The 12,833-nt window shown below is 48.5% G+C and overlaps 1 protein-coding gene across 1 annotated transcript; it reads left to right on the top strand.

Annotated features, from left to right (window-relative positions):
• The first annotated feature begins 508 nt into the window (after positions 1 to 508).
• PGRMC1 (progesterone receptor membrane component 1) lies at positions 509 to 12,310 on the top strand. The gene is made up of 3 exons (XM_053273972.1): positions 509 to 1,093; positions 7,665 to 7,820; positions 9,487 to 12,310. The coding sequence occupies exons 1-3, from the start codon at positions 757 to 759 to the stop codon at positions 9,591 to 9,593; spliced, it is 600 nt and encodes a 199-aa protein (XP_053129947.1). The 5' UTR covers positions 509 to 756; the 3' UTR covers positions 9,594 to 12,310.
• The last annotated feature ends 523 nt before the right edge of the window (positions 12,311 to 12,833 follow it).

Here is a 12,833-nt window from a genome sequence, read left to right on the forward strand (position 1 = left end):
CACGTACTTCTAGTTTTATCTTTTCCTCTTGATTCCACACCTGTATTGGGCAACCTGTGAAGTCAGAGGTTAAAAGCTCGTCAGCATTTAAGATGGGAGCTGGCATGCCTAGCAAGGGAGCACCAGTGTGGCGAGAAAGCAGGCATGGGTTTTGCCCTGTGACTCCCGGGGGCCCCACATGCCAGTGACGCAACGCCCCTTCTCTGTGATGTCAGATCTCCAGAGGGCCCACACGAGCCTTCCAGAGTTTATTCCCTGCCAACGTTTGCTGGCTGGGTGCATTTAGGAACATGTGAAGCTGCCCTATCCTGAGTCAGACCCTTGGTCCATCTAGCTCAGTATTGTCTTCACAAACTGGCAGCGGCTTCTCCAAGGTTGCAGGGCGGGTGTGTGGGGTGGGGGGGGGCTCCACCCCCCTCCCTCCACCCCCGCTGCAAGCTCTCGCCAGCGGCGGGAGGCGGGGCCTACGCAACACAATGCCAGCCCCGGCCCGCCCCGTCCAGGCTTGGCGCCACCCTCTCGCCATCTCTCCCCCATTGCGGCTGGGGAGCTGGCCCGCCCCGGCTCCTCCTCCTCCGGGCTCCGTGCGCCCGCCCTTCGCTCGCTCCCTCCTGCTTCGCCTTTGCCCGCCTGCTCGGCCTGGACTCTTGTACCGGATCCCTCGGAGCGAGGAGCCGCCGCAGAAGCAGCAGCAGCAAGAGCCCCGTCGAGCGCCAGGCAGAGGCGGGCGAGCCCGAGAGCGCAGAGAGGCGAGCCATGGCGCACGAGGACGCAGCGGGTGCCGGTGCCGGTGCCGCCAGCGAGAGCCCGGAGGCCAGCAGCCCGGGGCTGCTGCTGGAGATCGTCAGCTCCCCGCTCAACCTGAGCCTGCTGGGCCTCTGCCTCTTCCTCCTCTACCAGATCGTCCGCGGCGACCGGCCCAGAGCGCAGCCCGACGGCGAGGAGGAGCCGCCGCCGCTGCCCAAGCTCAAGCGCCGCGACTTCACGCGGGCCGAGCTGCGCCCCTTCGACGGCGTGCAGGAGCCGCGCATCCTCATGGCCATCAACGGGAAAGTCTTCGACGTCAGCCGCGGCAGGAAGTTCTACGGGCCCGGTGAGAGAGAGAGAGATCCCCCTCCCCGCCCGCGGGGCAGGAGCGGGGCGCGCGAGGGGGCCGGCGCACGTCCAGCCGCTCTCCGCCCCCCGCCCGGCTTCGGGGGCTGCAGCGCCCCGGCTGGGTGCGTGGGAAGCTGGGCGCTTATGTAACGCTTCAGAGACAACGTGGGTGTGCTTGCAGTCGCCCTCCACAGAGCAGCCCTGCAGGGTAGCCCGGCGGGGGCCCCACAGGAGTGCTGGGCTGCACACCCTGTGCCCGGCGGCGGATGTTGGACTACGGCCCCCATAATCCGGGGTTGTGCCCCCCCCTCTCAAACTAGGGTCCCCGGATGTTGTTGGACTACAACTCCCATCATCCCCGCGCCACAACGTGCAGGCTCTTTGAAAACCTTTGCAGGGTTGTTGGCTACTGAGGCTGGGGGTAGATAGGAGCTGTAGTCCCACCACAGCTGAAGGAGAGCTGGGCTTGTGGCAGCAAGCATGACTTGCCCCCTTAGCTAAGCAGGATCTGCCCCTGGCTTGCATTTGAATGGGAGACTCCATGGGTAAGATATTCCCCTCAGGGGATGGGGCCGCTCTGGGAAGAGCAGAAGGTTCCAAATCCACGTTCCCTCCCTGGCAGCATCTCCAGATAGGGCTGAGAGAGACTCCCACCTGCAACCCTGGAGAAGCCGCTGCCAGTCTGGGTAGACAATACTGAATTCGATGGGCCAGAGGTCTGACTCAGTAGAAGGCAGCTTCCTGTGTTCCTACAGGTGGACATCAGTCGTGCAGCTCTGCATCCTGGCTTGTCCAAAAGCGACTTGTAGGGCAGTCCTCTGTAACTTTACTCGCAAGCAAGGCCCTCTGTTCAGGGAGGAGGGAGGCATGCCTCATGGAAGGCGCACGTGCACATTCCTGGGCCTCGCTGAACACAGTGGGACTTGCTTCTGGGTAAACATGTAGAGGGTTGCGGCGCTGTTTGGTTTCAGGGCGGAGAGGGGCGCTGCGCTGGATCTTGGCAACTCCCCTGTTTTTTTGTGCTCATCGCAACCTGGTCCTGGGTCTGTTTTGGCCCAGGATGTAATCCTGCTGCTATCAGCTGGGACTTGCCAGTAAGCATGCATGCAACAGCAGCCTTGGCCATGAACTTTGTCCGTCTGGAATAGCTGCTGCCGCTACACCTCTTCATTCCTCCTAACCGCAGAATTTGAACCCTCCCTTTGTGTGCATTTGGAGGAGGAGAAAACTTCACTCTCACTTTGTCCGCCCTGCATGCCTGCTAAGGGATATTTATTCGCCCTGGATGTCAAGTAGGACGGGGTGGTGATGTTTCGAACCCATTATATCATCCATGCCAGGCGTTCCCAACCTTGGTCCCCAGATGCAGAGAGGAGAGCTGGTCTGGTGGTGGCAAGCATGACTTGTCCCCTTAGCTAAGCAGGGTCCGCCCTGGTTGCATACGGATGGGAGACTAGAAGTGTGAGCACTGCAAGGTATTATGGGCCATTCTAGGAAGAGCTTGCATGCTCTTCTTGCATGCAGAGGGTCCCAAGTTCCCTTCCTGGCAGCATCTCCAAGATAGGGCTGGGAGAGACTCCTGCCTGCAACCTTGGAGAAGCCGCTGCCAGTCTGTGAAGACAATACTGAGCTAGATAGACCAAGGGTCTGACTCAGTATATGGCAGCTTCCTGTGTTCCTTTGTTGTTGTACTACAACTCCCATCAACCTTTGGCCATTGTGGCTGGGGATGATGGGAGTTATAGTCCAACTTCTGGGGACCTCAGGTTGGGTGCTCATGATAGATGCCAAAGATTGGCCAATTTTTCCTAGATAAATTCATCTGGGCCAGCGTGGTGTAGTGGTTAGAGTGCTGGACTAGGACCGGGGAGACCCGAGTTCAAATCCCCATTCAGCCATGAGACTTGCTGGGTGACTCTGGGCCAGTCACTTCTCTCTCAACCTAACCTACTTCACAGGGTTGTTGTGAGGAGAAACTCAAGTATGTAGTATACCGCTCTGGGCTCCTTGGAAGAAGAGCGGGATATATAAAATGTAAAATCATCATCATCATCTGGAAGGCCTACCAATCCCTGGTCATCTGGAAGGCCTACCAATCCCAGGTACTAATTAAGATTAGAATCTCCATTCTGCTTGCAAGCAGTGATTAAAGTGGATTACATGCTTTGTTGGAATTTTGGGTGTTGCTTGTGAGTGAAATGTCTTGCTGGGACTCATAACATTTTGCCCTCATTTTCTCATCTTCACCTCTGTAAATGTGACTAAACTCTCCAGCTGTTGCTGAACTACAACTCCCATCATCTGCAGCTGCCGCGGGAGATGATGGGAGTTGTAGTTCAGCAACAGCTGGAGAACCGAGGTTCCCTCTCCCTCACTAGTGGCTCTTTCTCTTAACTCTTCAACCTGCCTGGTTGTGTGTTCAAAAGTGTGTGTGGAGGGGTAGTTAAATTGTGTTGGGTTTGATGAGGGTTTTCTGACTAATTCTGAACTGGAATTTCCCCCCACGCAAATTTCCTCTTTATTTGCACAATATTTGCATTATATTGTTTCCTCGCCATCAATTCCTATGCAATTTCTCCCCATGCCCTGAATAGATTGTGATTCAATTTGGAACAGGGGATGATGCCCCAGGCCCGGCAAGAGGGAGGGTTGCCTTATCTGCAGCCCAGCCTCCTCTCTGGTCGCAAGCGGACTGTTTGTGCAATCTGTGTGGGAGCTGCTGGGTGACGGATTGCCCCAGACTCGGCAGCATGTTGGCCTCCCGGCCCAGGCTTTTGCTTTCTCCCCACCACCACCCTACAAACCAACCTTGGGCAAGCTCAAAGACCAGAACAGGCCTGCTTGCATGGAGCGATATAAGCGGCACTTCAGGTTTTAGTGGGGCAAGAGTCCCCTGGCAGCCTGCAGAGTGCCACACATTTAGCCCCCCCCCCGAGTTTCCCCACTGCAGATCACTCCCTCCTGGTGCTGCTTTTTGCCGTGAGAGAAGCAGCCATGGCAAATAAAGCTCCTGCTTGGCTTGCCGAAGGCCCCCAGGTCTGATCCCTGCCTGGCAGCGTCTCTAGGTAGGGCTGAGAGAGACTCCTGCCTGAATCCTTGGAGAGCCGCTGCCAGTCAGTGTCAGTCCTGGGCTAGACAGCTCAGTGGCCTGGTCCGGGATCGGGAAATTTCCTGGCTGTGCACCACTTTGGCCCTCCAGCTGTTTTTGGACTACAGCCCCCATAACCCCCTGGCACAGCAGTCAGGCATGATGGGAGGTGGAGTCACACGTCTGCCGATGGGCTGCAGTTGGGTGGCCCTGCCAGGAAGGCATGGTGTACTTGGTCCTTCTGGGCCGTGTACTGGAGTTCTCTTCTGCGTTATTCACACAGCAAGCCTGTAAGGTAGGCCAGGCTGAGAGAGAGTGACTAAGCCGGGTCCACCCAGTCAGCTCCAGAGTTGAGCTGAAATTTGAACCTCCTTTCGCTGGTCTAGCAGGACTGCAGCGTTCTTTCCACCCACCCTTTCTCTCTCCTGGGCGCGCCTTAATTCTTCTCTCTGGCCTCATGTAACCAGCCTCCGTGTGTCACAATGCACACGTGCTGAGGAAATCGGACATTATTTGGCATCCAGTTGACAGGGCAAGCCACCACATGGCGCAGCGGGGAAATGACTTGACTAGCAAGCCAGAGGCTGCCGGTTCGAATCCCCGCTGGTACATTCCCCAGACTAGGGGAAGCATTTCTGTCGGGCAGCAGCGATCTAGGAAGATGCTGAAAGGCAGCATCTCATACTGCACGGGAGGAGGCCATGGTAAACAACAACAACAACTACTAATATTTATATACCACTATTCAACAAAAGTTTCCAAAGCGGTTTACATAGAGAAATAAATAAGATGGTTCCCCTGTCCCCAAAGGGCTCACAGCCTAAAAAGAAACACAAGATAGACACCAGCAACAGTCACTGGAGGTATTGTGATGGGGCTGGATAGGGCCAGTTGCTCCCCCCCTGCCAAATAAAGAGAATCACCACGTTAAAAGGTGCCTCTTTGCCCAGTTTGCAGGGGTTAACCCGCTCCTGTATTCTACCAAAGACAACCACAGGGCTCTGTGGTCACCAGAAGTCAACACCGACTTGATGGCACACTTTACCTATTACATGGCAGCCCTTTGCAGGGCTTTCCTGGTGTACTTTCTGGCCCTGCCTGAGTCCTAATTTCCCCCCTTTCTCTGCACCTCAGTCCTTGTTTCCCCACCTAAATCCTTGGCTGTTTTCTCTTGTGAGAATACCACACATGCACGCACGGGAGGTCTGGAGTTCGTCACCCCCGAAATGCAAGCTTTCGTGGTTAAAAATAAGTTTCTAGCCCTCTTGATTAAAGAGAAGCCATGTGGGGCAAAGTTCCCAAGATGGGGATTTGGTGGGGCTCTCCGTTGTTGGGGAAGAAGCATTGAAGTTTTGGGGATTTGAAAATACTCTCTGTTCATGGGCCCCCACAAGAGCTGAAAGTGACCAGCAGTATGATGTTACTGATTTACTTGGCTCTTTTACTGTCTAAAGTCCTTAGTCTGCCAGGATTGCAGTGGTAAGAGATGGGGACCTTGCCACAAACAGCAGGGTTATCTCAAGATTTCTCTAGAAAGAACGGCATTGGAAAGATGACTGAAAAGGCAGGGCGGGGTGGAGAAAGAAGAGTCACAGTTAAATCTGAGTACAGACAGAAATGCTAAATGGTTTAAGAATAAGGTTGGGTAATAGGATCACTCGTGCAGCATCACCGCTGCCTGTCCTTTCTCTTGTGAAAACTCGGCTCTTGTCCTTGCTCAGTATGACTCAGCAGTACATCTGACCCCTGGTCTGAACTCCAGCTCAGAACCTCTGCACTGGAGCACAGGAGTAAAGGACTGAGCAATGTCATCCCACCCAATCCTAGTTTAAAGGGAGGGAGGAATTCACATGCAAGAGCAGCGGGGTGTGTGTGTGTGTGTATTACCATTATGCCTTCACTGCACTCTACATAGGAACATAGGCAACTGCCATATACTGAGTCAGACCATTGGTCTATCTAGCTCAGTATTGTCTTCACAGACTGTCAGGGGCTTCTCCAAGGGTGCAGGCAGCAGTCTCTCTGTGGCAGGGAGTAAAGCAAGTTGTTAGAGTGGCCTGATTTGGAAAAACAGACTTGGGAAGAACTAACCTCGGGTTTGAGCGATAGAACCTCTTTTCGAGGTCCCAGAAAGAAACCTTCAAGGAAACGGGACGGAACGGGTGCCCTCATACTAGGGAATTGGGACGTTCCCCTTCTCGTAATCAGGTTAGTAAACCTGTATGTCATTTATGCAATGCTCCTGCATAGGAATAGGGAGGGAAGACGCAACCAAGAGGTTCACGCAGATGAGACAGTAAATCTCTTCTGGAAAAGTTTGTATGGTTATGTGCAAAAAGACAAGAGTATCTCTTCTAAACAGCAATGGGACAAATTGTGGAAATGGACGTCAGACGTAACCCCCCCGATTACCTGATGTGCCTTGTAATCCCCCACCCCCGAGTTACAGAACTGCCTGCATATACTTTATAACCCTGTTGATTTCCAAATCCTTGTGTGTAAATCTTTGTAGATATATGATGTACAAACAACCACTTTGTATATAATTGTGCTTTGGCAACGTACTGTATGCTTTGGTAGTTTGTTGGTTCAATAAAAAAAATCTTGTCCTATTTAAAAAATAAATAAATCTTGTCCTATCTTGGAGATGCTGCCAGGGAGGGAACTGGGAACCTTCTGCTCTTCCCAGAGCGGCTCCATCCCCGAAGGGGGAATCTCTTCCCGTGCTCACACTTCTAGTCTCCCTTTCATAGGGGGGATTTTAACTGGATCAGGCACTGGTCATGCCTGGACCCAACTCCTAACAGCTGTGTCTTCAAGAGCATCCACAACAGAGTGGTGAAAATAACAACAGAAGAGAGGGTCTTGGGAAAGGTTTTGTGTTTTATATTTGGGGATTTTTATTGCCTCCCTTGTGCATTTTATGAACACGTTTCACGTTTGTGCATTTTATGAACCTGCACAACATAAGGCCCGGGGGCCAGATCTGGGCTGCGGGGACATTTTTGCTGGCCCACAGGTAGGAATACCCTGCAGGCGTAAGTTGTGAGGCTTACTCCTAAGCATGCATGGGATTGCAACCTGAAAGCAACAGCCATTTAGGAGAGAAGAGGGCATGAGATTTGTTTGGGGCTGGCATGCATTCCAAGGGCCCCACTGACTGAGCAGGGAGAGGGCCTGTTTTCTGACCACTATCCTTAGTTATAGGTTCCTTGGCAAGAGAAGACGCATCGGTAACTAATAATTGCTTTCATTAATATTATGTTTATAAAACTGAATGTAATAATGTGCTGAAAATTGACCTTCGCCCCCAAACACCATGTCGTGCTTGGTGCTGGCCCACTGGGGCAGTGTTGTGCACTCTGTCGTGGGGCCTTCTGCACCACGGAGCTAAACCACCACCACTCCCGTCCCTGCGACCTTTGTCGTCTTGTCCACAAAAGCAGGGAGATATCTCATATCTCAATATTCTTCTCTTCAGAGGGCCCGTATGGGGTTTTTGCTGGAAGAGATGCATCAAGAGGCCTGGCTACCTTCTGTCTGGATAAGGAAATCCTGAAGGATGAACATGATGACCTTTCTGATCTGGACGCAACGCAGAAGGAGACCTTGAGTGACTGGGAACAGCAGTTCACATGTAAGCATTTTTGTATCTTGTGTTGCCTAAGACACATAATCCCATAAGCATCCTGCCCCACCCCCATCCACAAGATCACACAACCCAGGGCTCCGATCTGCTCTGTGCATTTATTTTTAACTGACCATTTGATTGATTGATTGACTGATTATTAGATTTTTATGCTGCCTCACCCGAGGCTCTAGGCAGTTCACAAATATTCCAAGCTGAATGTGGCTTTCATTGATTGATTGATTGACTGATTGAGTATCAAGTCGGTGTCGACTCTTAGTGACCACATAGATAGTTTTTCTCCAGGATGCTCCAACTTCAACTTGGCCTTGAACGTCTCTCAGTGGTGCATTCATTGCTGTCATGATTGAGTCCATCCACTTTGCTGCTGGTCATCCTCTTCTTCTCTTTCCTTCAACTTTCCCCAGCATTTCACTAGCTTTCACTAGTCATGATAAAATAACAGCACAAGGCTAACAAGAACTGCTCTTGCATGAATGCTAGCATTATTTGTTTATTTATTATTTCTATGCCACTTTTCAACAAAAAAAAGTTATCAGAGTGGTTTCCAGAGAAAAAGAACCACAAGAAGGCAACTCCCAATCTTTAAAAAGCACAATGGAGACACCAGCCATAGCCACTGGAGGGATGTTGGGCTGGATGGGACCAGTTGCTCAATATAAAGAGCATCACCACTCTGGAAGGTGGCTCTGTGTCCAGTTCGCACAGCAGTTGTATATGGTTCTTTGTGTGAAAACCCTTGTTAAGGCTGTTGCCCAATCAACAAAAGTTTTGTTAAGCATATGAGTTTAGGGAATGCATCAGATTAAAGTTGCATCCGAGTAAAACAGTTTTGAAGCACAAATCCTGCTTTCGTTGTCATCACAGCCATTGTTTTAGAAGAGCCCTTGGGTGGGCTGGTGGTGGGGAATGCTTCTTAAGATCGTGTTTGCTGTCTGCAGATTTTACAAGTATTTGCATTAGAAAACAAGTTGCTCTGATAAGAACTAATCTGCCTACTTTCCTTTCACGATAATCTTAATTGAGAATTGTCATCCTCACAAGGTAGCCCACTTCAGCCTTAAAACATTCACACATCCACCATCTTTATTTGAGGCGGATGACATCATCACAAAGTATGCCATTGAGGTGTCCCTATGTGTCACTCACTACAACTGTACAAAATGTGGTCCAAATCAGTTAGATGGCCCTCAAGTTAGCCCACTTGTGCCGCAAACATAAATGTGTCTGCCATCTTGAATCAGGATGGATGACAACATCACAAACTACCACTGAGGTGTCTCGATGTGTCCCTACAACTGGCATTGTGAAGTTGATAGAGTGTGGACACACAGACAGACACACACAGAATGTTGGGTGATCTCATTAGTGAAAAATCTTTTTTTCTAATCTTGCATTAGGAAATCTGCTCATTAGTCCGAGCACCTAGTCTATCGAAAGATTTTTAAATGATTAATCAGGTTGCTTAATTAAATGTTGCAGTCCTATTTCTTGGAAGATGCAATCTAGATTATGATGTGAGGAAATCAAATTGGTTTTCTTGAAGTTAAATTAAATTAGCCTTCTTGCTCTTCTCTGTAAAGTTGTTTAAAAGCTGGTACCCAGGCTTTCTGCATATTGAGGGAAATAATGTTGTCTTTTTCTTCGTGTGTAGTTAAATACCACTATGTAGGCAAACTGTTGAAGGATGGAGAAGAGCCCACTGTTTATTCGGACAATGAAGAAGAAACAAAAGATGCTAAAGATCGCAAAAATGATTAGCAGACTGAAGAGCAATCTGGAGGGGGCGTTTGGGGAGCTTTAGAGGACCTTTGTGTCACATTCTAGTTGTGTTTCAACCCTTTTGAGCGCCCATCAAGCCCCATTGGTAAAAATGGCTTGCAGCGAATTGGCTATAATTAAACACATTTTAATCTATCTCACCTTACCGGCCAGCACTGAGCTTCTTAGATCAAAGCTGCCTGGTCCAAACTGGCATGGCAGGAACAAGAAGAGGGAAACCCACCAAAGTCGTGGAGAATAAAAAAGTGAAAATGCTCAAACCTTGATGCTGTGTAACTTCCATTCACTTTGTGGTGAGTCACAAAGAGCTTCCCCATTGAGGGGACATTGCACTGCTATAGTATTTGATGGATGGTGTCCAAAGTGAACTGTAGGAGTAAGCTAAGATGGTTTTCTCCCATTTCCACCCCCCATAATTTGGTATGGATTGATGGAGATCCACAAGTTTTCCTACAGTATCCTAGTCCATAACTAACATTCCTTTTCAACAGTAGCCATTTTAACAACTTGATCTCAGTTAACCAACCACTGGGCAGTTCCAAGGATAATGGAATCAGGTATGTTACCACTTTTTCAATGACTGTAGTCATAAGCCGATATACCCGAGTAGGCAAGAGACTATCTACTATAAGGCCATATATTTACAAAACCTTTAATTATACTGTCCGAAACGTGGAAAATATATTGGCAATGGAATCAGAATTTTGAACATCCTTTCTGATTCTGTTACTCATGTATTTTGCACATGCAGACAGTATTTAAGGGTTTTGTAAAAATATGGCCTTATAGGAGGAAGAGTTCTCTTGGCAGTGCGTATATATAATATTAGCTGTGCTTGTGGCTGCAGTCAATGAAAAAGGGGTGACACGCCTGATTCCGTTACTCTTGGAATTGTCCCACGGTTCCATTGGAACAACACACTCAAGTTTATTCTGTCTGTTGCAAGTTGCTCCTTTTTGGAGTCCCTCTATTTACACAGTATCCGGAGCATTGTAAATATTCTTATGTAGGGGTAATACAGTTTATTCATAATGTATAAAGGTTGAATAAAAGCATTTGCTGTTTTTATAGAGAGATGTGCACCCGTCAACAACTGAGTGGTTTCAGAATAAACGTTTGCTTAGAGTTGAATATCACTTTGCTGTCCATTCAGAGCTATGTAACCTGTACAGCGATTGCCTGCTTCATTTACCTGTAACGTCAGCTTTCAGTACTGATTATACTCACAATCTGATGTATTATATTTACAGTACAACAGTCGTTCATGTGTATTCTGAGAAGGATGTCCAACTGAGTTCCATTAGAACATTGGTTGGCTAACATCAGCCCCTCAAAAATGGGCGCTCCCACTAGTGAGTGGTTTGAGCTACTAGCTCCATCTGGAAGGGACATTCCAGAACAGTATGGGGGTGGTTCTTCATGGCTGTTGATCATTTGGCTTTTTCTTGTCCGCACCATGCAACACATTGCATCAGAGAAACAGCTCAAAGAAGCAAATGTGTTTCACTTAGAGAGCAGGGGTGCATTGTGGCAGGGCGTGATGGGAGTTTTAGTCCAACACCACCCATGTTTAAGAACCCCTGACTTCGAGGAAGCAAAAGAAATCAGATCAGGCCAAGGGATCAACCCCTACCCCAGAATGTTCTAGTACAAGCAGGAGCAGAAATCTACCACTGCAAACTCTGAACAAACCAGGACCGTGGAAGAAATAGATTCAAAACTTGCAGCCAGGCGAGTTTCGGTGAGAGGGAAGAATATCTTCCTAGCCGAGAACTAGTTGAGCAGCGGAACAAAGTTATTGGAGAAAGTGGGGGAACCTGTTTCACTGGAGGCTGGATGACAAGTTTGTTTATGATTTAACTTACTTTTTACTTTAAAGCTAGAGTCCTGGCGTGTCAGGTATGTTCTTAGGAACTGGTGAAACTCCTTTGAAGCCTGATTGCAAGAATGGCATGCTTATCTGCATTATCTAAAAGACAGCTGGCTAAGATAGGGCACACTGCTTAGAGGTACTGCTAAGAGGACATTTTTTGAACACCTCAAAAAGTGAAAGGTGGTTGGATTAACTGATTTCACCTATTATGAAACATCTTGCATTTGCTGTACCAATTTGTAAGTGTATGTGTCTGTCTGTCTTGTCTTCTTCCCCTCCCACTTTTTACATTTTTCATAGAAAGCAATAACTGTCAAATCCTTGAAAGAATTTCTACTGATCAAAAGCCATTTTAAACACTAAGCACGGTATTCAGAATCCCCATCCCTTTTCCAGAAAAATAGCTTGGTTTCATAGATTTTTTTTTTGCCTGTTGGTAAAACACTAGGCCTTAAAGACAGATATTTAGCTGAAGTGTCATGACCTACCTCTGGGCGTTCTAGGCTAATTAATGGTAAACTAGAATGATATTTAGTGTTGCTGTGTTCCTCTTTTTAAAAAGTCTCTGATAATCCTTGCCAAGCTGACTTTGGATGTCTTTGTTTCAGATCAAGGACAAAAAGCTTGTACTTGATTTTTTATTTTAGACAAACAATAAAATCTTCCTAGAAATGTGACACTTCTTTGCTTGATCTAAAATGAAACGTAGTATTTTAGAGCTTCTCTTGACAGTGTGGCCATGAGCTATTTGTAATGGAATCTCTCACGTGCTCCTTCCTAAGCCTTACTCTATCTCCTGCACTGTGAAATAAATATTAATGATTAGGAAACGATTGCTCATCTCAATCTTTACCTTTTCAGTGGAGGAATCGAACGCGTAGAAGGTTGACGCGAGTTCTCAACCTGAGACAAGAAACTCTGCAAAGTGGGGGGAAATGGTATATCTGTCTATAAGATGAGATGCAATCTCACTTTTCTTCTCCATCTTAAATGCCTCCAGTGATGTACTCTGTTATCTGGAGCTCTTACTCACTCATCAAGGAATGAAGTAAAGCGAAGCAGGCCCCTTTCAGGTCGATTCTGGGACTGTTGAGGCTAGCAAACTTCCAAGTTATTCCAGTGTACTTTGGGAGAGGTGAAGGAAACAAACACCACTCATATTTTCTACTTCAGGTGTCCACACCTTTTGGGTTGTCTCTTATTGGTCTAGAATCCCTGGTGTTCTGGGTTGGGGCCAGCAACAGAAGATTAAAATGCACGAGAACGCTTCAAACTACAGCTGGCTGCCCCCCACACACACACTATATCACTTTCAAGCAGCATTTGGGGATTAGCTAATATGCTTT

The sequence above is a fragment of the Hemicordylus capensis genome, chromosome 11 (genome assembly GCF_027244095.1).
Source record: "Hemicordylus capensis ecotype Gifberg chromosome 11, rHemCap1.1.pri, whole genome shotgun sequence".
In the NCBI taxonomy this organism is placed as follows: domain Eukaryota; kingdom Metazoa; phylum Chordata; class Lepidosauria; order Squamata; family Cordylidae; genus Hemicordylus; species Hemicordylus capensis.

Bases quoted from the DNA above. Each gene is read 5' to 3' on its own strand.
- PGRMC1 (XM_053273972.1), top strand. From the start codon at position 757: ATGGCGCACGAGGACGCAGCGGGTGCCGGTGCCGGTGCCGCCAGCGAG. The intron at 1,094-7,664 runs GTGAGAGAGAGA...TCTTCTCTTCAG, and splicing joins CAGGAAGTTCTACGGGCCCG to AGGGCCCGTATGGGGTTTTT. The intron at 7,821-9,486 runs GTAAGCATTTTT...CTTCGTGTGTAG, and splicing joins CTGGGAACAGCAGTTCACAT to TTAAATACCACTATGTAGGC.